This window comes from Cylas formicarius, unplaced genomic scaffold (genome assembly GCF_029955315.1).
Source record: "Cylas formicarius isolate icCylForm1 unplaced genomic scaffold, icCylForm1.1 PGA_scaffold_8__14_contigs__length_24414737, whole genome shotgun sequence".
Taxonomy (NCBI): Eukaryota; Metazoa; Arthropoda; class Insecta; order Coleoptera; family Brentidae; genus Cylas; species Cylas formicarius.
The window spans coordinates 632991-656490 of NW_026844361.1; the positions used below are offsets into that span (position 1 = coordinate 632991).

Below are 23500 nucleotides of genomic sequence, written 5' to 3' on the forward strand. Positions count from 1 at the left end.
ATGGTTGGTTGTGGTCTCCAGAGATGCAAAGATTACAATTGGTAAAGTTCCATTTTTATCAATGACCATATTAGTGTCCATCAGCTGTCGAAATGTGCAAGCCTAACCAATTTTTCTTTTTTTTTTTTCGGTCAACCAGGTGAAGTGGTGTGCACAATTTTACCTCGGTCCGAGAAAATTTTCATTTTTTTGACGTAATTCTAGTCTTCAACTGAATTTTTCGGTCTGGGTGAGTTTTATATTTAGTCAGCCGTAAATATTTGCTTTGGTTTGGTGTCAGTTCGCAATAATTTAACGCTTTTCATATCATGGCATGTGCTTCGCGGGGTAAAGACCCCCCTGATAGAAACGATCGTATCGTAGTTAATAATCCGATAGTGTTCGCAAATGATTTTGATTCCTTTCAAGCTCAACTAAACTTGTCCCAAGCTTCTACCTCCTCTAGCAGTGGTTATTCATCAGCCTTGACGCTTTCGCCTTTAGCTAAGAAAACAGCACATGCTATAATAGGTACATTCCACAACGTCTTGTCACTTGTAGAGGACTAATCAAGGATGTAGGGAACCAAATTACGATATTAAGATATTAAATATAAAAAGAGTCTTAAGAAGGAAGAAAATACTTGCTATTTCTGGCGAAACAGTAATGAAAACCATCCCCACAAATGATTATATTGTAACATTTGAAGGCAAATCATTACCCCAAACTGTAAATATTTTTAATAATGAAAGAGAAGTGGAAAAATACGTTAACCCGGTTATAATGTGCATCAATTGTTGCAGATTTGGACATGTCAAAAATAATTGTAGAGGCAAGCCTCGGTGCGGTTTTTGTACAGAAGATCATCTTATGTTTGTTTGTGAAAAAAGAGAACAAGCAATGAAAAAAATGAAATGCCCTGCAGATCATCTTAACAATCTGACTAAAACGTGTAAAATTCCAAATTGTGAAGTAAATCCAAAACCAAGCTGCGTAAATTGCAAGGGACACCACACTGCTACTGACTGGGGATGTCCCGAATACAAAAGGCAAAAACAAATTAACGAAACCATGAGCTTCTACAACCTTTCTTTTTATGAAGCAGCTAAACTGCATCCACGGCTAACTAATGCAAACCAAGGCTTTACCCGAAAACCAGAAGATTTTCCTAGTTTAAATAAAAAAACTCAGAATAAAACTCCTCATCCAACAAGTTCTCAGGGCTGTTCCTCATATACATCAGTACTTAAAAGAAAACGGCCTGACACCCAATTTATCAAAGGGTATGATAAAGTAGCCCATGAACTAACTTTGTTACCCTCAAGTGCAAGAAGAAAAGTCTCATCTATACAAGTAGGTGAAAACTTGACATCAGAGTCGGAAATGGAAGTAACTCCTGTAGGAAATGGCTGGGAAGAAGTATGCAACTAGTTTGAAGCTTTCAAAAAAGACGTTATGTCAATAAAGGGTATGGATGAAAATTGTGTCAACAATATCAAACAATATTTTGGTTCATTTGACCTACGGTGGGGGGGCGGCTGCGATGGCAGCGGTTGACCTACAGGGGTTAGAAAAAGAAAAGGTAATCTTATCACTAGTTTTAATCTAACAGTAGTTTTTACGTAACAAAACTAAGTTTAAGTTTTAGTCACAAGCGTTTTATAGTTGAGCTATAATGAATATCGTTCATTGGAACATTTGCGGGGCTGAAAAAAATAAAGATGCTATCATTAGAGTTATAAGGGATTTTAAGCTACAGATATTATTGCTCAATGAAACCTTGCTCAAACCCAACACTAACTTTAAAATATCAGGGTTCTCTTCTGTAAGAGCTGATAAACCTAATGGTGCAGATGGTATAGCAATTTTCTTGAAAAACAAAATAAAATATAATATCATCGACTTAAGCAGAATTAATATACCAGAGAGGTGTCAGGTTATTCTTGCAGAGCTTGTCGATTTTTTTATTTGTTGTGTTTACAACCCTCCAGATATTTGTTTGGTCAGGGCACGCCTCGATTCAATTTTCGATCTAACCCGTAATAAACCAGTCCTCTTTATGGGAGACTTTAATGCCCATAATCCAATATGGGGTTCCCAGGTCAGTTACTCACGGGGAATTAAAAGTGGGAACATTTTTTATGATTTCATTAAGGATCAAGATTTGTGGGTACTAAATGATGGATCAGCTACTCGGCTCACACGCCCAGGCGTACACAGCGCTCCAGATGTAGCTTTTTGCTCCCAGAGACAGTCTGGAGTTGCTGACTGCAGGGTTCTCCAGGATAGAGTGAATAGCGATCATTTTCCTATTTTGTGTATCGGAAATAAACGTTGCAACTCAGGTTCGACAAGAAACTACACTAGTAAATATAATTTCAACAAGGCAGACTGGGAGAAATTTTCCGATTTAATCTCCACGAAATTTAGAACTTCACCTCCTATAAATTATGAGGATTTTATGAATATAATTTTCCTATCTATTGCAGAATCTGTTCCAATGCATAAACACTCATTAAACTACGGGTTACCTTGGTGGGATAATGAGTGCGCCAACGCTATTAAAAGGAAAAGACAAGCATTCAGAGATTATAAAAACAACCCCTCTGAGACCAACTTTCTGGAATCATTAAGGACCCGGGCACAAACAATACAGCTGCTACGTAAGAAGAAAAAGGAAGGCTTTGTCAACTTTTGTGAGAATCTATCTCCAAATACTAGTGCAAAAGAAGTTTGGAGCAGTATTAGAAGGTTTGCTAAAGGTATCAGGTACCAAAATTATCATTTTCTCTTGAATTTCTCAATCCCACAAGATATGTTTGATCTTTTGACGCAATCTCCCTCTATGTTGCGTAACATCCCCGAATGTCGCTTCTCATCAGAATATACAGAAGACTTCCATATCTCAGAATTTGTCGCGGCTGTTAAAGGTCGGAAGAGCAAGAGTCCCGGTGTGGATAAAGTACCTTTCAGTGTGCTCAGCCATCTCCCTGTTGAAGGAGCAGTTTTTCTTATCAAATTTTTCAACAAAATACTTCGGAGGGAAACCACCATTCCAGAGACGTGGAAAACCCAAATGGTGATCGCAATTCCTAAACCGAGGAGAGACCCCTCAGCGTTATCGTCCTACAGGCCCATCAACCTAGCTTCTTGCATAAGCAAAACTTTTGAAATTATGATCAAAAACCGACTGGAATGGTTCGTAGAGAACCAAGGTTTAATAGACGTTCGCCAAACTGGTTTCAGAAAGGGTAAGGGAACTTTCGACAATCTTGTAGTTATCTCCTCAGAGGTCCTCTGCCGTTTGGCTCGCAATCAACTAGCAGCAATGGTGACTTTGGACATATCCAATGCCTACGATAATATAAATGTTGACTTATTGACCTCGGTGTTGGCCAAAATTGGAATGGCCAGAGATTTGACTTTGCTCATTAAAGATTTTCTCACGAACAGGAAGATACAAGTTAAAGATCCATCTACTAATACATTCGTGTCAGGCAGAACCACCAGCAAGGGAGTTCCCCAAGGTTCCCCTCTTTCTCCATTATTGTTTAATATTTACATCAATTCAATTAAAGAAACAATTCCTGAGAACATAAGTCTTTTATAGTTTGCGGACGATACCGCCTTGCTGAGTACTGGGACTGATGCCCAAACAATAGTGAACAATTTGAATAGAACTTTGCAAAATATACATATTTGGTCTTTGAATGTAGGACTTGAGATTAACCCCAATAAATCTGCAGCTATATTTTTTTCCAGGAAGAATTACAAGGTTAATTATTTTCCCAGACTTCACCTCAACACTCGAACCATAGCATGGAGAAATTCCATCACATATCTAGGAGTGATTTTTGATCCAAAACTGTCATGGGAGCCACAAATTAGAAATATGATACTGAAAGCTTCAGGTGGGTTGAATATGATGCGATTTATAAGTAGAATCTGGTGGGGGGCACATCCCTCTACCCTTCTAACTTTTTACAAAGCTTATGTTAGACCCCATTTGGATTATGGAGCCTCTTTTTTGGGTGGTAGCTCAAGAAAGTCTATTGCTCAACTTAACAAAATTCAATTTGAGGCACTGAGAATAGCTCTGGGATATATGAAGTCCACACCTACTAACATACTTCTAGGGGAAGCAAGTGAAATGGATTTAGAACACAGAAGATACATGCTAGCGACTAAATCATTATTGAAAGCTGCCAGTTTAGTGGACAGTGAAACCTTAGCTGCGGTTAGATGGTTATATATCACCTATAATGAAAACTATTACTTTTTTCGGAAAAAGAGTATTCCTGCACTTGTGGATGCTTTTGAAAGAGTTTATTCACTGTTAGATACACTTTACAGGAGCCCAGTTTATCCCTGTTTCTCTTGTCCACTGCTGAACCTTTTAAGTTCTGTTCAAATCCAAGACTTAAAACTAAAGAAAGATAATAATAACTCCAAATTATTTGAAATTAAGAAGAGCGAGACTTGGACCCCAGATTTTCATTTAATTTTTACAGGCGCCTCAAAAGATAAAGAAGGCCGAGTAGGTTTTGGCGTTTACAACTACAATACGAACCTTAAAATGGGACAAGGCCTACCAAGTGAACTATCCATTTGCTCTGCCGAGATTTATGCTATTGGTCAAGCTCTTGATTGGATTGAATTCAAGGACATCAACAAAGCAGTCATCCTTTCAGACTCCAATAGTGCCCTCGAAGATATCAATAAAACTGGGATGGATGCAAAGTCTAACTACCTAACCTTGCAGGTTAAGAATAAACTATTTACCTTAATAAAAACGCAAAATAAGGACATCCAATTATGCTGGATACCAGTATAAAAGAAAACGATATTGCGGACCAGATCGCCAATGCTGCACGCCTCGAACCACAGGAAAATATAAAATTGAGCTTTAGGGAATTCTTCCCTAAATTAAAGCATAACATCTAGAATGCTTGGAGCGACAGATGGAAACATATAGGATTAGGGAAAGGAGTTAATTTCACCTCACATTATTCTACTCCGCCAACTAAACCCTGGTTTCATAAGCTCGACCTGAATAGAAGAGAAATCACAACTATGTGTAGACTGAGAAGCAACCATTGCTGTTCTCCGGCTCACCTAAATAGAATCAAAGTCAAACTCTCCGGAGACTGTGAATGTGGAGAACTGGGCGATTTAAGTCATGTGCTGTTTGGTTGTGCTCTTCATTGGGAAAAATCACAACATTTGTATGAGTCACTCATTAGTGCTAATTTTCCTTCGCCTCTGCATATTAATTCCATTTTATTTCACCGCACTCAGTTGGATTTTGCTGCTAGAATTGTTTGCTGCTTTTTAGATGCATGTGGATTAAAACTTTGAATATTGTTTTCACATATTCTAATTCTTTCGTCCATTTTTTTTTCCTGTATAGCCGTCCAGTAGGATGATGGTATCACCCAGACCCTCTTTACGGAGGCATCCTTCATGGAAATAGTTTATTGCACACCACTACCGAGAAGCTGGCCGAATTGCCTTAGCAGCAGTGGCCAAATAACACGTAATTAAAAAAAAAAAACAATTTTTCAAACAGTTTAGGTTATTTTCGTTAGTTACTTGAAATCAATAACAAAGCTAGTGATCATTTATCGATAAGTGGTATCAAAAACAGTGCTATTCAATATCTGAAATGACTAATTAAGAATATTTTAATGAAATTGAAAGCATTCCTCACAAATATTAATAACAATTCAAAAACGAAATACATATAGCTATAAATTGTATAGTGTCAATACTACCATAAAATTTAATGCACTTGGTTATAATATTTTAGTACAGTTGGGAATAATCTTTCGTGTATGCGTTGTCCCCAACTGAATCGATTGCGAAATAGTAATTTTTGTGGAAAATTGCCGCAATATGTCTTCGAAATGCGGACATTGCTGGTATCGCCGAGTCAAGTTATTACCATTGTCGCAGTATATCAAAGGTCTGTGACATCGTTGTTTTCATTTTTGGTGTGTTTACTCACTGGAAAATATTTGTTATAAAAATTGAACAAGAGTGTGCCTATATACTAGTAAGTGTTATCTCACGCACAAGTGAATTTAATGGTTGTAAAGGACTCTCAAAATTGTATAATTTCTGCTTACAATACTTTGCTATTTGACGAAATATGATCTTAGAGAAACCCAAGTGATATATATTTATTTTTTTAGTTAGTAGGTCATTTACAATAGTCCAAAAAGGAAAAGTATTCTAGGGTAAGATCCTTACATAAATGGGTAATAATTCGAGACCATTAAAATATTATAATAAGTTTACACTTCTTTTACGCCGAATAGCTTTTATTGTTATTATTATTTAAGATTTGTAACTTTCTTGCTGATTCATAGTTATGGTAAAATATTTTTGCATATATTTAATTTTAATTAGATATTTAAATAAAAAGTACAACAAAAAACAAGTATTATGTTAAAAGCATATACGAGTGTTAAGAAGAGATATAAAGAGCAATTTATTTTATAAATCAATTTAATTTTAATTAGTCTCCAATAGGTGAATATCACCACAAATAAATTATATAAAAAGCAAAATATATCATGTGTTAAGTTTTCCCCATTTTACATAGGAATATCACGACATCGTTTTTCAAATATATTATAAACAAAAACTAATTCGTTGTAAATGAGAATAACAATTTTTTTACTTAAAGCTCCATCGCTAATTAACTTCCAGTGTCACTTTCTGAATCCAGTGAAATTTTGGGCTCTATTTCATACCACTTTGAAATAATTTTATTGATATGTTCCACATAGTTTTTCCTATCCTCGGGTATAACTTGTATTAGCTAAAACATTTTCATCACTATGACCGTCTCTTCCGATATGTCTACCATAATACTGTTTGAATTCACACTGATAGGGAGGGATACGACGTACTTCGTGGGCATTACCTCTGCTGATTTCATCTATCACATATTTCTTTTCTTTGCGATTTCTTTCTACTTTACCTAATAATTCTAGTTTTGCTAGTTGGCATTCAATTTTGTTTTAAACTAACCAGTCGCTCATCTCTTTTTTAGAAAAACTTGTACAGGGATCCTTTTCTGATAGAGTGCTGTGATATGAAGCATTATCTATAATTATAACTGACTGCTCTTCTAAGTTGGAAAGTAACTTTTCTTTTGACGATCTAATGAATATCGGCATGGTAATCTGCAGATTTTGGTACATGGACCCGCTGCCCCTTAAATTTCGAGTAGTTTTCTTACTCGTTTTATTGAATTGGAATCCTGCCAAGATTTGTTTGCATTCCCTTTAGAAAATGTCCACGTTTTGTTCATGAAAATGGCCTGACAAGAGGAAGTGTTGATATAATCGTAATTTCTTAAAGTTCGAAGAAAAAAAAAACATGGGTTTGCGCCACAAGATATCTTCGGTATACAACTTTTTTGAATTTAAAACCTATCGTGAATAATAATACTCTCTGAAAAAAACTTTTGCTGATAAAAGCAAGTTCTTGTCCTTTAAGACTTCTATTTAAAGTTTAATTAATTACATCAGTTAAATCAGTCGTGTTGGTCTTTTTCGGGATCTCTTCTTTCCTGGTGACTTTGATTTGATTTTAAACGCTTTTTTATTCTTATCACAGTGGATACGTTTATATTTAGTGATATCCACATTTTCATTACTTATACAAATATCTTGGATAGTGGTAAGTGGTAATAATGGTCGTGCATTATCCTTTTCTTGTTGAAAATAATTTAGCAAAGATACCACTATACCCTGCGATTGAGAGTTAGGAGTTTTAGCTTTCATAGCAAAAACTTGTTTAACTTAAAATTAAAATTAACGGTCAGTTTACAAAGCAGGCTTTTACACGCACACATTTTTAGGCTGATTTAAATGGTAAATATTGAAACCTTAATTCACATTTGTACTGTGGCAATCCTGCTATAAATCTCAAAATACTAAAGATCAAAAAAATATCACAGAAAGATAAGTATGGTGGACTTATTTTGATATATTTTAATATATTTTTGGGATCTTAAACTTTTTTGAGGATTTACAGAAGAAATATGCTTAAAATGTGTTTAAATATTTGAGAAAAAGAACATCGTTGAGCGTATTGACTTGATACATGCCTACCTTAATTATTATGCTGACAAAGAATTTTTGTTTTGAAAAGAATAGGTTTTAATGATAAATACAAAATAATATACTGACGAAATTGTCTCTTTTCGTGATTTACAATGTAAAGTTTGTATCTCATATAATGGTTTTTAATTGTTCAATTAAGTGAAGTAATCTTCTTGGACTGCCACATGTTCATTAGACAATCTTCAAATTGTTGCTTTTATTCTGAATACCATTTTTGTTGATTAGCAAATCGTTTTTATTAAAGACAGCGATTTAAACTTCTAATTTTGATTCCTAAAAGCCCTTTCAATTGCTGAAATTTCTACCCTGCTAACAGAAAAATCTATTTTGGTATTTGAATTAATTCGGAATATCTTTGTCCTACATACAACTCAATAATAAGGCAAACACTAAATAACTTATAATATCCATAATGGTGACTAGTGGAACTCCATTAATTGAATAGTCCAGACTATGGATGTACACCATCTACTAATTGTACTTTCATCTGATATCTATCTAAAAAACATTTCATATGGCAAAGAAATCACTATTTTTAAGTTCTTTTATTATACCAATATCGAGATTTTCTTGAAATAATTTGTTTAAGTAATGACTCTCTATCTCAAAATGACTAACACACACCTGTTACAATTGTTTGATCATGCGGTCTGGATTGCCCAGTGGAATATGGCGACAGTTAATTGTGACGTACCTAACAGGGGGGGGGAGGCTGGGAAAAACACTAAATGTCTTTTAAAAAAAAATAAATTTTATTGACAAATTTAATTTCCGCGCTACGCGACCCTAATAGGAATTCACATTTCTAATCACAACGCAAGCAAATATTTACAAATCCTTACAAACAAACTTAGCCTCATAAATAATAAATCACAATAAATAAAAAAAATCACGCCGCTTACGTCCGCGCCCCTTTCTTTCTCCCTCACACGCACCGATGAGTCAATAAATATATATTACATATCACAAGCGTCGTTTGTATTCGGTACCGAGCGCGTGACGTCACCGACGGTACCTTTTATGCCACACAATGAAGTCATCATTCGCGGCGTCCCGCCGTCTACAAACGAGGTACTTTCACTTTCGACAGCCGGTACTGCCTTAAGTCTTCATCTTGGGGGAGGACAGTCGACTCTCTCACGGGCGTGCCGTCGGGGAAAACCTTTACCAGCATCGGCCCCGTTAAAAGAACGGCGGCTTCTTCTGCGCCGACCACTTTCTCCGTCGTTACGGCGATGGGTCTGAAGTCGTTTTGGAACCTCGTGAATACCGACTGTTCCTCATTATTTTTCTCGCTGCCTGGTTCCGTTTTCGGGACGATGAAGTCCTTTGGGGGCGGTACTACATAGACGTTGTCGAATTTCACGGAGGCGGCGCTCTCGGACCCGAAGTCGTCGTAATCGCCGCCGAAGAGCTGATCTTCGTACGAGTTCGGTTTGGCGGTGGTCGACGACGACGACGACGCTGGTCTGGGGGTGGTCTTCATGAGGGGGTGGCCTTCCATTAACGCTTCCCAAACTGAAAAGGAGAAGAAGAAAAGTTGAAAAATATACAGTACATTTATTTTTAAACCAAGAGGAAAACTTTTGGGAGCAAGAGACAGAATCAGTTGTACTTTGATAGGCGAATATTTAAATAGGTGAATCGGCATGAAAAAATTATGATAATTTGTTATATAAACTATTGTACGAAAACTCTATCAGTGCAATAAAAATTAAAACAATACCAAAAAAAATCGTAAAATTAAAATATAAATCATACCGTATAAAATATAAATTTCCAAGAGTAAACATACAAGTAAACCAAATTTAGTTTGTATTACTCTAACTCTGATGATGAAGATGTTTACCTTTATCACAGAGTCAAAACTGGAAATGCTACTACTTCGCCTAAATTAATAGCAAGTGGTAGTATACTCTTTTATTATATTTTCTGTAGGTGTTATAGATCTGATCCAATTTTCTTTGATAAATGTCTGGAGAACTGCCTTCCAAACGGATACGACCGATATGCCATCGTGCCTTGCCTCACTTACAATATTTTTATTAAAAAATATTTTGCACTGAGCCTACACCCATTCTATGTTTTGTTTGCAATTTTTGACAATTTTTAATAACTCACATTTGAGATTATTTTCTGCGCAGTAAGTGGATTAATTCGCGTACTGCGCAGCCAATTGAAATTTTCTTCTTTTTTTGCCGATCCATTTGGTACACTTTTGTTGAGATTGATGAAGACTCATAAATTGTATTTGTGAACGTTCGTTTACCATCTGTATGTTTTAGACACTGCGCTATTAAAGTGTTGCTGTTAGTTTTGTTCTTTTTTTGCACCAGGTAAAATAGTGAGGAACCTTCTCCCTTGGTTTTATGACCGACTAGGCCATAGCAAATCGTACCGACTATATTGACAAATCCTCTACAGCATTCTTCTCTTTACGTGCTTATATATTATTTGACGGGAATGGAGCTAAAAGAGAGACATTAACTTTTTCTAAGATTACTGATTCCCATATTGGTGGCCTGAGTCGCTATTAAAATATCTGTTCATAAATTTGACAGTTACAAGAAAAATATGAGATTGTTGGTAATTCCAGATTCTCAGATCTTAACAAATCTGAAATAACATTTTGAGTTTCAGAAATAGGGACTTTAGTAAAGAGGGACTCGTACGTCTAAACTAACCAGAATATCGTTTGGATCTAATGTAATGGTTTCTAATTGTTCAACAAAACTATCAGTTTTCCCTGTAAAGGGTTTTAATATACAGGTACATATTTTGCTAGAGAATATATTGGAAAACCAATGGTACTAGCAATAGGTCGAAGAGGTAATCCTGGTTCCTGAATCTTAGGAAGTTCATGGAATCTTGAGGTGCGACAGATTTTTTTCGCTTATTCTATTACCAGGTTTAAGATTGCATAGATGACGTAGGATCTTGTTTAAGTTGAAGTTGAATATTATCTTTAGTAGTTTTGGTTTTTGTAAAGGATTTTTGCGTTTTCAAACTGAATACTATGACTTTAGTACCTTAGTATATAAGACGCTCCTGAGTAGAATGCAAACTAGTTTCAGTTAAGCTCTGAAGTGATGATGATGATGAACGTTTTTATTATTATCAAAAGCATTGCGCATTAAATTTTCAGTGAAAACTCTAGACAGTTTTATGCGAGAATAATTATAACAAAAAATAAAAAACATTCACAAAGGTAGACGCGTTTGGAACACGCGGCCAATGGACAAACGAATAAAGAGCACAGATGATAATTAAAAAACTGATGTTGCGCTTGGAACGGACTTTTTGCAATTCCAAACCGCTTATCTCCAATTTAGTTTGATTTCAACAGTTTTATTGGTTTTAGAAATGTGCGCGCGGATGTTCCAAAACAGAAAAAAAATTGGTAAGCACTTTTTTACTTACACTTATAAAAACTAACAAACACATCCAAATCACTTCGATTTGCTAGCAAAACTGGAACATTTATTATTTTGGAATGAAACGATATGCCGCTGACTGATTCGAGAAAACGAGGGTCCCCATGAGTGTATGCTCTTTCCTTCTTCAATTGCAATTACACATCGTTACCTAACCAACAAAATATTCGTTGTTCTCAAAGGCATCTATTTATTTGTTCCCTTTTCGTATTCGCATTGTTCTATGAGTCGTTATAGGTCGTGTAGGTGCGTCACTAAAATTTATGCCGGCCGTTTTCTATGTAAGTAGGACCCGAGGCACTTCCAAGGTCGGAATTATAATGACGAAAAAAGGAAGGTGGGTGCGCGCGACTATTTTACCCGTATTCGGACGATTTAGGAAACAGGCGGTGGTACCCTATCGTAATCCAACAATTACTTGTTTACGAACATGGCGTTGCCGTTAATTACTTACTTATATTGTTGGCGCCCCTCTGGTAGGGGTCCATCGCATCGAGCCTCTCCTCCGGCATGTTTTTCAGTGTGCCGAGGCCGTATTTCAGCAACCTCCTGCCGCATTCTGGCACGTTTGAACCTTCGCAGTGGTTTTCCACTTGGTGCGCGAACAACGAATAGATGTACGACGTCTGCAACGGAAATTTACGCGATCAGACCACGCACAGTACGGTCATATCCGTTTAACAAACCAAACATTTCGCAAAAATATTTCATTACATATGACATCTGTTCGAAATGGCCAAACCACAAATCACAATTGGTGCGCCATGAAAACGGTGTAAGCATGGTATTAGTGTTCCGTGATTCTTCGTTTATCGCGAAAGTTCGTTGATCGAAATGATTAACCCAAATGCGAGAGAAAGTGAAAGCACTTTTCATTCGAAAAAAGTAAACGACCCCCCACTCGATTTATACAAAATTATAGAATTATGGACCATAATGGACCATAAAGATGTTTTTATCGGGTTTTAATGCGCTTACTTGCATTCTCCAGGCACCCGTTTTTAATTCGCTGCGACGTTTGTTTTTTCAACGACCGCAAACGGCGATAAATATTCATTGTCACATTCAAATTAATACCGGTAAGAAATCGTACGCGCGTATTTGTATAAATAATTTCAATAATAAATAGTTTGAGCTGCAAATTATTGATTTAATTGCGGCGTTGCGTAATGAGAGTTATTGTTTTTTTTCTTTTAAACTATGCCGTTTTACGTAACGGGCGTCGTGAAAAAAATTGACCAAGAGACAGTGGAAGAACAAATTATAAATAAGCAAAATTAGACAATTACTTCGGGACAGTACATACCGGCTCGATGCCGATGACATTTGATTTGCCGGGTAATTAGCTTTAACGAACGCGCAAAAAGTATATCGAAGTGGGTGCGGCCGTGTAATAACAATTTAAAGTTTTTAATTTGCTTAAATTATTGTTCGTGGCAACCTGTTGTATAACGCTTTTGCATATCATTAAACGACTACATTATTAGTCGAGAAAGTGCGATATCTAACGTTTAACAGTAGCGTTTACGGTTAAAGGGACTGGGCAAATTACAACGTAGGCCAATGTCAACGGACCAAAGAAACACGCCAAAAAAACGACGTTTTAATGACGACTATTGTTTTTCTTCCGCGTTGTGAATTAGACGGTTTGTCGAATTTTGATCGGTACTCACCTTCTCCTGTTTACTCAAAAACTCCCACATGGGTATCGCGGACCCTCTCAGTCCACCAAACATTGCACAGAAACACAAAACACCGGCAAGACCGACCATGCTTGCGATAATGCTGCAATTTGTCGTAAATAAACGCTGCTGACGACTGATACTCTCGTCGAGTAGGCTATGTGGACAGTGTGACGTATACGCACAAAGAACGATTCGCTTCTGTTCCGCTCGTGGCCCGAGCCGGTAGTTTTATAGAAGATGGCGATAACGTCATACCGGATCCGATCGATCGGTATCTACGAGGCACGATGGTTAAATTTGTATAAAACAAGCAGGTTTTCATCGTCATCCATTTTAATTTTGCTAATATTAACCGTCAGAGAGGTAGCGGAAGATCTGAACATTGCTTATGGATCCGTCCAAGATATTTTTGGTTAATGATTTGGATTTCCGTCGTGTAGCAGTAAAATTGGCGTCAAAAGACCTCAATTTTATGCAAAAAAGAGACCATGTTGACGTCGCTTTGTTTGCAAGTCTAAATCTAACTCCATATTCATTAAGAGGATCATTACTGAAGACGAGACGTGGGTTTATGAGCACGACACGCAATCCAGACATCGATCAAGTGAATGGCATTCACCAAATGAGTCGAGACCCAAAACACAGTAAAAAAAAAGCAATGCTCACGGTTTTCATTGATTAAACTTGAAATATTTCAATAAAATTTGGCACACATTATTATGTACCATTATTTAGTATACTACATTTTTTTTAAAATACAGCAGTGGTGGGCGTACGAAATTTCACCTGTCTATTTTGACAGACATTGATGGTATGCCACTGATTTCTCTTAAAATAAAAAATATTCTTACAATCCGCAATCATTTTTCTCCCAAAAAAAAAAATTCTGCATGGTCATAACAATATTGTTAATATGACAGCATGCAGAGATTTATTATCAGTATCATTATATCTTATTATTTCTATCTATTTTATTAAAATATTTTAAAAAATAGAAGTACGAAGTACGTAAACCCCGAGGTGTATTTTTTAAATATTTATATTTATCTCTTAAGAATTATTAATTCTGTAGTCAAGGCGGTTGTTTGATGCTTGTTTGACATCAGTTTTTAAATTCAGTTCTTCGCGTTGAGCATTGTTATTTTAAAATGAATGGTCGAGTTTACTTATGATGAGTTGGCAGATATGCATTTTATCTATGATTTGTCTGATGGCAGTGCGCCGGAAGCTAGCCGATGAAATGAAACATGTACTTTGAATCATTTATAAGGGTCCCAGAAATTGAAGATGCAGTTTTAAATTACATTGGTGAAAATCCTGAACTTAGTACTAAAAAAATGGAAATAATCTGAATATTTGGCACGTCTTGATTTGGAAAATTTTGCACGATTTTCTATTGGAGCTCTATTATATTCAACGAGTCCAAGTATTACGTCTCAAAGATTTTATCTTGCGTGTTAATTTTTGTCAATTGTTTTTGGACAAAATTGCGCATTATCCCTTGTTTGACCAAGAAATACTATTTACAGCTAAAGTTAACTTATCCAGACATGCAATTAGCAATTTCCATAATAACCATATTTTTTCTAGCTAGAAAGACTAAATGGACATAATTATTGCCGGTTCTTAGAAAAGGATCCGGCAATATGAGGAAAACGGCTGAAGTCTGTATCCTTCAAGGTGGAAGACACTTTCAACAATTTACCTAGTTTCTATGTTCTATTGTTGTTCAAACAGGTTGTTAATAATTTATTAATAGACAAAAATTATTAAAAGTAGGTAGTGTTTTTTTTTTAAATAAGAATCGTTTTTTATTTATCTTGTTGTTAGAATGTTATGTTATTTCATTAAAACTGTAACAGTAAAAAGAACAGTCTTCGAATATTTTTTTTCTGAGAAACAATAGTTGGTAACTAAAAACTAGATAATTTGTTTTAGATCGATATTTCAATTTCCACAAAAAAAAGTTCTCTATTTAACCAGTACAGTGGCGAACTAGTTAACCAAAATATTATTCGTTTATTGTCAGTGGCACGCCACTGATTTCCTTAAAAAAATAATGACATTTCCATTCATTTATGAGCAGATTTAATCTTTTAATTTTTGTTAGTCCGTCGCACGGTTTTCACTTAAAAATAAAAACTATTTTTTTTCTGCATTGTTATTACCATGCAGAGAAGAGGTTTCTATTTTTTTAAAGCGAAAACCGTACATTATTAAAAAAGAATATAAATTTCTTTAGACGTGATTGGAGATTGTAAGAATAATTTTTATTTTAAGAGAAATCAGTAGCGTACCATCAATGCCTGCCAAAATAGGCAGATGAAATTACGTACGCCTACCACTGATGTATTTAAAAAAAAATTTAGTACACTTAATAATGCCTTTTGATACATAGTACATGTGTACCAAATATCATTAAAATATCTAAAGTGGTTATTACCGATATTAAAAAAATATGTTTTATTTTTGAAAACTTTACCACCCTGTATCTCAGAAGTTAAGACATTTAGGGCATTAATTTAGATAAAAATTAAGAGGCGTGTTGAGTCCTAATTTAATTTTGTTTTAATTAAAATATTCAAATTTAAATATTAATTTCTCAAATTCATTATGCATTCGCTATATTTTTGAATGTATTATCTAATTGCTGATATAAATGTTATTCTACTCTACTCTCTTTGACATTGTCACCTACCTGGAAGATTATTTCAAACTGGACGGCCGCGTGTACGTCAGTTTACGTAACGGTCCTCGTAGAACTAGCCGCATTCCGGGCGATCCAATTTGCATCATCGACGCGCGTCGAAGGCAGAGTCGTCGCGCCCGCCTTATGGTAATCGGCCTGTTTACGTGTTTCGATTCTTGACAAAATATAAATCAAAACGGCAACGTCAGGACGCGGCTTCCTACGATAAACATGCAAAAAACACCGCGCGTCGATGTACGAAACGGCATTCCTCCGGGTTATTAATGTGTTTGTTTATGACGTGGGTCGTTGTTGTTGTTTTGTTTTTGGTCGGGTGGTCGTTTGATAACATGGGGCGTTAAATACCATAAAATCTCTTCTTTACGTTTTACGTAACATTGGGCACGTCTGCTAGAATCACTCGCTCATTGCCGACTAACTTTTCGTCGCTGAGAGAGGGTCAATTGTCCAGCAAAGTTGATAATCGTCGACTTCTTCATTTATGCAGTGCAGGTGACCCCAACGGTTCTTAATCTACGCACGGAGTGATTTATTTTCACGATGGATAAGTATGGAGTCGTGACTTTGTCGGGAGTTGTTTATGGAAGCTGCTGTAGAGTTTGCACTTGCACTTGCACTTGCTCCCTTACATGCACCTTATTGTCACAAAATCACTTCGGAATTGACAATTCCCCCTTAATAACTTCTTATAAGGCATAATTCTGCCAATGCCGACGGTCGAAATCCATCACGGACGCCGCTGGCGATTCGGTTGGGGAAATAAATCGTAGTAATTTTTTATATCAACGCCTTCTTAAAGATCCCGTCGAATAATACACGGCTTATTAACTTTCCCAAGCAAGTTCACGGTCTCCCAACTCGATTTCACTTCTCGTAAAATAACAAGAGTCGCCGGCGAAAAAAATCAATGTCCTGCGCGATTTCTAACCGGAAGCACGGCCGAAAAAAATCGAGAAAACTGTACGGCTATTATATTCTCGAAATTAATTACTTGTTTGCTCGCTCGAGAAAGAAATCATGATTTCGTGATGGTAAAGGTCTGGAACATTCCATCATCTTTCAGGCGCTATTTTTTTTTACGACGTAATTTATGACAACGTTATTACAGAACAAACACTGCTTAGTAGATCACTGACTCTGACCACGAGTTTCTGATAATTAACAATAACGATTAATATTATAAGTTAATAAGTCTATGAACCGGTGTGAAGTTAGCCGCTAAAAGTTGGCAGTTAAAATTACGGAAAGAGCCGAACAACCAGTGGCGGCGGAGATTTCTAAACCAGCTTAGGAAGCAACTCATTTAAATTAAATAGATCTCTCGTTTTCGTTTCCAAAGAAAATTTTCGGTTGCAGCCTCGTACAGGGGTTGCTATAGAGTGAAACTAAAAAGTTTTAAATATATATTTTTTCTAATTTAATCGAAATTTGCAATTTCATTACTGAGATGAAAATATGTCCACAAAGGTTAGCGTTCGTTTCCAGTAAAAATATTCTCTTGCATTCCCGTGCGGGAGTTGCTATAGGGTATTACATTTTTCTTTCTACTTTAATCGAAGTTTACACGATTCCGTTTCTTAATGAAAATATGTCCCCAAAGGTTAGCTTTCGTTTTTCAGTAAAAATATTCTCTTGCACTCCCGTGAAATAAAAAGTTTTAAATATTTTTTTTCTACTTTAATCAAAATTTCTTGATGAAAATGTGCCCACAGAGGTTGGCTTTCGATTTCAGTAAAAATATTCTCTTGCACTCCCGCGCGGGAGTTTCTAAAAAAGTATTAAATTTTTTTTTCTACTTTAATCGAAGTTTACACGCTTCCGTTTCTTAATGAAGATGTGTCCCCAAAGGTTAGCTTTCGTTTCCAGTAAAAATATTCTCTTGCACTCACGTGAAACAAAAAAGTATTAAATATTTTTTTCCTACTTTACTCAAAATTTAAACACTTTCAATTCTTGATGAAAATGTACCCACAAAAGGCTGGCTCTCTAGCTCTATAGCAACTCCCGTACGGGAGTGCAAGAGAATATTTTTTGACTGGAAACGAGACCCAGCCTTTGTGAGTACATTTTCATCAAGAATAAAAAGTGTGTACATTTTGAGTAAAGTAGAAAAAAAATATTTAATACTTTTTTGTTTCACCCTATAGCAACTCCGGTAGGTGAGTGTACAAGAATATTTGTACTGGAAACGAAAGCTATCCTTTGTGGACATATTTCCATCTCAGTAATGGAATTTCGATTAAATTAGAAAAAATATATATTTAAAACATTGTAGTTTCACCCTATAGCAATCCCTGTACAAAGCTGCAACCGAACATTTTCTTTGGAAACGAAAGCGAGGAATCTATTTAATTTAAATCATTTGCTTCCTAAACTGGTTTAAAAATCTCCGCCGCCACTGGTTAAATTACTTAAAATTATTCACATAATATATCAGTACCACTATCGCTATTATCGCCTGTTCTAATTATTATTTGTTCTATATTAACTGCAATATGGATATACGATTGTTCTGCTTTTTCTATATGTTTAACAGAATTTGACAAACTTTGTGGAGGGATGTTAAAACTTCTGTTTCTATTAGTTTGAGGACATTGGAGCTAACACGGGGAAAAATATTGTTACGACGAATGGCAGATTTCAGTTGGTGCCAAACATGGGATTAAATATACAGTGGTAAGGTGGAAGCATTAAAACTGTATGCCCTAGATTTTTTGCATAATTACCACAGAGGTATTCCTTTTGTAGGTTCAAGCTTTATAGAACCTCAATTAATTGCTTTTTGATATAATCTTCGTGAAAATAAATGTCGTTATTATACATACATACATACGTACATTTTTGATTGTTGCTTTGGTGTCACATGAGGAAGGGGTTTTAGTCAACTGTCTACTGTGATAGTTTGCATTGTCCATTACAATGACGCTATTAGGAGGAATGTTTGGAACTAGTTTGTTTTTAAACTTTCAAATAAATCAGCGGTGGTGTCTTCATCGTAATCCAGAGAAAAATCTTTCATATTTTTCGCAGACAGAGAAAGTCCATTTCGAATCCAACCATCTTTAGAGCCAGCATGCAAAATAGTTATTCTATTACCTCTTTTTGATGGCACGTTTGTTTCACACTTATCAGTTGAGTCAACCCAACCTTTTTCCGAGGTATCATAAATAATTGGCCTTTGTTCATCGTTTTCAAGCCTCCTAATTACGATATCTAATGTAGACACGCTTTGTTCCTCGTATAACTGGTAAGTCTTACGCCGTATTATATCTTTATCACTTTCATCTACATTCGAGAAAATGTCAGCATCGCTTCTTTTTTTCCTCGCTGAAATGGGATTATTCACAATTTTCCACAGTTGATGTTGGAATTTTCGCCAATGTTTCTTCTAAAGATGCTTGCTAGCTGGCACCACGTTCAATGAGAGTCAAATAATCATTGTTTATAACTTCCTTAGTCTCAATAGAATAGTGTTTTCTACATTTGGGCAGGAGCATCTCCTGAGATACACTAGAGTCGCACATATTTTGCATAATTCGCACACGATTCAACACACGCTGTATTACACACGAAATAAGAATGATTACTAATAAACTTAAACTAAATAGTATACTAACCTAAAGAATATTAAACACAGGTAGGTATAAAACACTATTACGGACCACAATTTTACCTGAATTTAAATTCCGAAACTTTGGGTAATAATCTTGTGGCAATGTATGTTAATGATCACCCTTGGATAATCCCATTCACTTTCTTATATCTATGAATAGACCATACCTGATTAGAAAATAAAACTTACGCTTGGCATTTTTGTTCTTTGCTCTGCCCCAGCTGCAAGATTTTACCATTCTGCCAGACACCCAGTTCTTCATGAGATCACCTGCCCACAATCCCACAATCGGATTTTGCTGATTTGGCGATTTCTATTGCAGTGATTTAAAATAATAAGTGCGACATTGTTGGGTATACTTAAAATAAGAGTTAAAAATTCTTTAAGTTCGACGTTGTTACTTTAATTGAACTTATAGAAACTAAACCCTGTTTGTGGGACAAAACAGTTAAAGATAAGGTAGTAGCACTCCTCGTAGATTTAGTTATAGGCGAAATTCGTTTTTTTTTTCACATTCATATATTTCTAATCTTTGTGCATCCTTTTTCGTACTAAATTATGTACAATTATGCAAGCTTTAACGATGTCTATAGCTACAGTCTTTTTGATACGTTTCACGCCTGATGAAAAATTCTCCACTACATAAAATGCCAAAAGCCCATTCGACGAATCTTCTTCCACGCGTCTATAGGTAATTAATTTTTTTGTCTGTTAAATTATGTGCATGCATGCATAAGGCCGCATTCCTAAAATTCAAAAAAGTTTTCAATTGTAGTTTCTTTGACATTGGTCTTCGGTTGAGATTTGTGGGCTGCTATGTTTTTGTCAGTGCTTCTGTACAATGTTGAAGACTGGACACTAAATAACTTGGAAACATTTGAGATGTGGATATACCGCAGAATTCTTAAGATACCGTGGACAACCAGAACGAGAATCGATGTTCTCAGGGGTATTAACAAAGATCGCGAACTCTTTAACGTGGTAAAAAAAAGCAAGACTGCATACCTAGGTCACATAATGCGCAATCATAAATATCAATTTCAGCAATTGATTATTGATGGCAAGATCGAAGGTAGAAGAGGACTAAGACGAGAGAAAATGTCATGGCTGAGGAACGCGAGGCAGTGGACTGCCATACGTGACATTCAGATATTAATCCACACCGCCAGAGATAGACAATCTATGGCAAATGTGATGTCAAACATCTATCAATAGATAAGCACAGAAAGAAGAAAAAAGAGATAAGGCCGCATTACAAGATCCGATAGTCCTCCTCCGCAACAAGCACAAATGGAAATTTTTCAGGTCTAGTCGAATTTAAGGGACGGGATGGTGGACCCTAGAAAATCCACTAGACGAGGATAAAGCATTTTTTATTTCCATTACGATAATCTCCTACATCGGCATACGTAAATTTATAATCCGCACCTGCCATTGCCATTAGAACAATAGAAAAACATCCTTTTGCTACTCCCGTCTGCAAAATACCTACAACTAGGATGAAGCATTTTTTATTTCCATTACTCTCTTCTAGTCGTACTTATCTTCAATAATACCTTATTTTATTTTTATATGTATTACAATTTATCTATTTTACTATTATGCCTACTTCTTTACTGTGCGTTCAAGATAAAGATGTCTATCGTAAGGACTTTGGAAATTGGAGATACGAAAATTAAATTAGAAAAAATTTTCATTACTTTCGAAAAATGAGTCACTTTCCCGTTGCCTCTTTTTGAACTCTACATGATAGCGAAATCATCATCAATCGTAAAAAGGGTTTTTATTAAATTTTCAATGTTTTGGTGTAGTAGGCGCTGACAGGATCACGTGCCATCTTTTAACGTTGTTGTTGGTTAGGATAGGAGTTTTGTGACCTTCTCGTTTGTCGGACGTCAATCCACTCGATCTTTTTAATTGGGAATATCGAAAAATTATTTTTACCAGCGAGTTTTTGTGACTGAGGGTCGACGGAGAACTCCAGTTCTTGAAGCATTTCAAAACATTACAACTATATGTTAAGAAATATTTTAAAGTCGACGGTTACAGATTGTTATCTGAGTTTGGAAAATAATGCTCACTTATTTGAATATTCTTTATATTTTGATGGTGATTTCGCCGAAACGAAACATCGTACTTGCTACAATGCTATATTCAAGAACTCAAGAAATGGAAACCAGAAAGTGATATTTATCTCTTACATAAATAAAACGAAATGGTCAATTTTTTTTTCTTAGCGTATCTTCGGAATTCATGGGAATTTTTTAGTTTTGTCAACAGCACGTTTAAATTTTGCATCTTTAACCATCTTCGTATTTCTTTCGGTTTAAAAGGTCCTCATAATATACATCCTTACTTGTTCTCCCTTCATCACATAAAAAACTAAATCCTTATCTTATATTCAATCAATCAATCTGCCGTACTTTGGATTCTGCATTGTTTAGTGGTCTGCGATTCAGGCTCCACGCTAATTTGGACAATTTTTTTATCACGGGTCCCGATCTCGTCGCATCATTGTTCCCTTGAATTCCATTATAAAACCCGATAAAAAGCCATTAGCCACGCTTAACGACTCGCTTGTTTTCTTTAATGACACGAATTGAATACGTTCGCGGGAAATTCCGAATTGAATTGGCGTCGTCGTGGATGCGTAACGTGACGAAGCGCGCTTTGCGATGAGAGAAGAGACTGCGACTGCGAGCGCGTGACGTATGAGAGATTATTATTGAATCGATGCCGTCTTGTTTTTGTTTTGAATTCGAAATTCCACGAGATAAGAAGGAACACGTGCCTTTTTGTACAGAGTGTCGAATTTTTAACATACCCAGGCGCAGCAGTTGTGAAAGTGTAGGCTAAAGTCGGATATATTATCCAGTGTTCACTGCAGGAAAATAAAAATTATATAGCAATCAGGAATTGAAATCGTCGAAACAACGGGACTAAAATCTGTGATGCAAATATCGTGACAGACTGAGACATCGTTGCCAATGCCGAACATTTTATGTATTATTTATGTATTCAAAAGTAAAGAAACAATATCGATATGGTTTGTAAGAAATATCTTTTTTAACGTGACAACACAGTGTAGGGGAGTTTTTAAGAGTTTCTGAAAGATGTTTTTGGATATTGCTATTATAAATACTTTGAAGTCTACACATCGAAGACGAGGTGTTTCATACGGGGGTGCAGTATTATATTTTGTAGATTTCTTGCAAAAGTGTATCAAGTTCTTAAAGCTAATTTTTTATAATATAAATATGAAAAATCCACACCTGTAAATTTTAACCAAATAAAACAGTGAATTACGCTGGGAATTTTTATAGAAACATGTCCTGCTGTGGAAATCTGTCAACAAAATCAATTTTGATTGGTTAAAAACTACTGGTTTAAATTTTCTTACCGAATACCGCACGAGGTCAAATTAAATCCGGAAATTTTTTGACCTCTACTATTAATATTTGGGCAACACTTCTCACCACAGCGGTCCCTTGCCCAAATACCTGTGCTGGCATCACAAAAACGTCAGTTTTTTGGCTGAAGTTCGACATCTGTTCTTTCAAAAGAGTTTAAAAAGCACCCCGAACAGTGTAAACAGTTTTGAGGATTTCCAAAGACAAAATATTGAGTTGCGTGTAAAAGCCCAGGCAAAGAAAATATATTACACGAATTTTCGAAATATAACTATTAAGGTTTCCACCCACAAATATACAGCTTTCGAATATCTGAGCCGCTATTTCCACATTTTTACCAAAAGTTTGTACTTCAAGTAATAAAACTTTTAAGAACGAAAGTCTACAAGTTAACCAAATTTGTTTTCTGGCGCTACTTATATTTATCGGAATGTTGAGGATCTCAGAAAGTTGGTTGCTGGTCTTTTTTATATACGTGTTCGTATGTATTCGGGTCTCACGAGAACACTAGTTTTGATAAAATCCCAGCAA

General features: G+C 35.8%; 2 protein-coding genes across 3 annotated transcripts in view; one reads left to right on the forward strand and one right to left on the reverse strand.

Moving 5' to 3' along the window:
- The first annotated feature begins 124 nt into the window (after window positions 1-124).
- The window catches only part of LOC132706755 (mesencephalic astrocyte-derived neurotrophic factor homolog), a 71468-nt gene continuing 48092 nt past the window's right edge, over window positions 125-23500 (forward strand). For both annotated transcript variants that reach the window (XR_009619638.1, XR_009619639.1), the window contains exons 1-3: window positions 125-229; window positions 783-2741; window positions 5390-5515. The gene's annotated coding sequence lies outside the window, so the exon portion shown is untranslated. The remainder of the gene's footprint in view (window positions 230-782; window positions 2742-5389; window positions 5516-23500) is intronic.
- On the reverse strand, window positions 5512-16376 carry LOC132706756 (rhythmically expressed gene 5 protein). Its single transcript, XM_060678266.1, has 4 exons — window positions 15935-16376; window positions 13225-13511; window positions 12006-12177; window positions 5512-9635 (listed from the first exon to the last, which is right to left on the reverse strand). The coding sequence occupies exons 2-4, from the start codon at window positions 13321-13323 to the stop codon at window positions 9178-9180; spliced, it is 729 nt and encodes a 242-aa protein (XP_060534249.1). The 5' UTR covers window positions 13324-13511; window positions 15935-16376; the 3' UTR covers window positions 5512-9177.

Coding starts and splice junctions, on each gene's coding strand:
- LOC132706756 (XM_060678266.1), bottom strand. CDS start 13,323: ATGGTCGGTCTTGCCGGTGTTTTGTGTTTCTGTGCAATGTTTGGTGGA. Junction 12,178..13,224: donor TTTTGAGTAAACAGGAGAAG/GTGAGTACCGAT, acceptor TTTCCGTTGCAG/ACGTCGTACATCTATTCGTT. Junction 9,636..12,005: donor GAGGGGCGCCAACAATATAA/GTAAGTAATTAA, acceptor TCTCCTTTTCAG/TTTGGGAAGCGTTAATGGAA.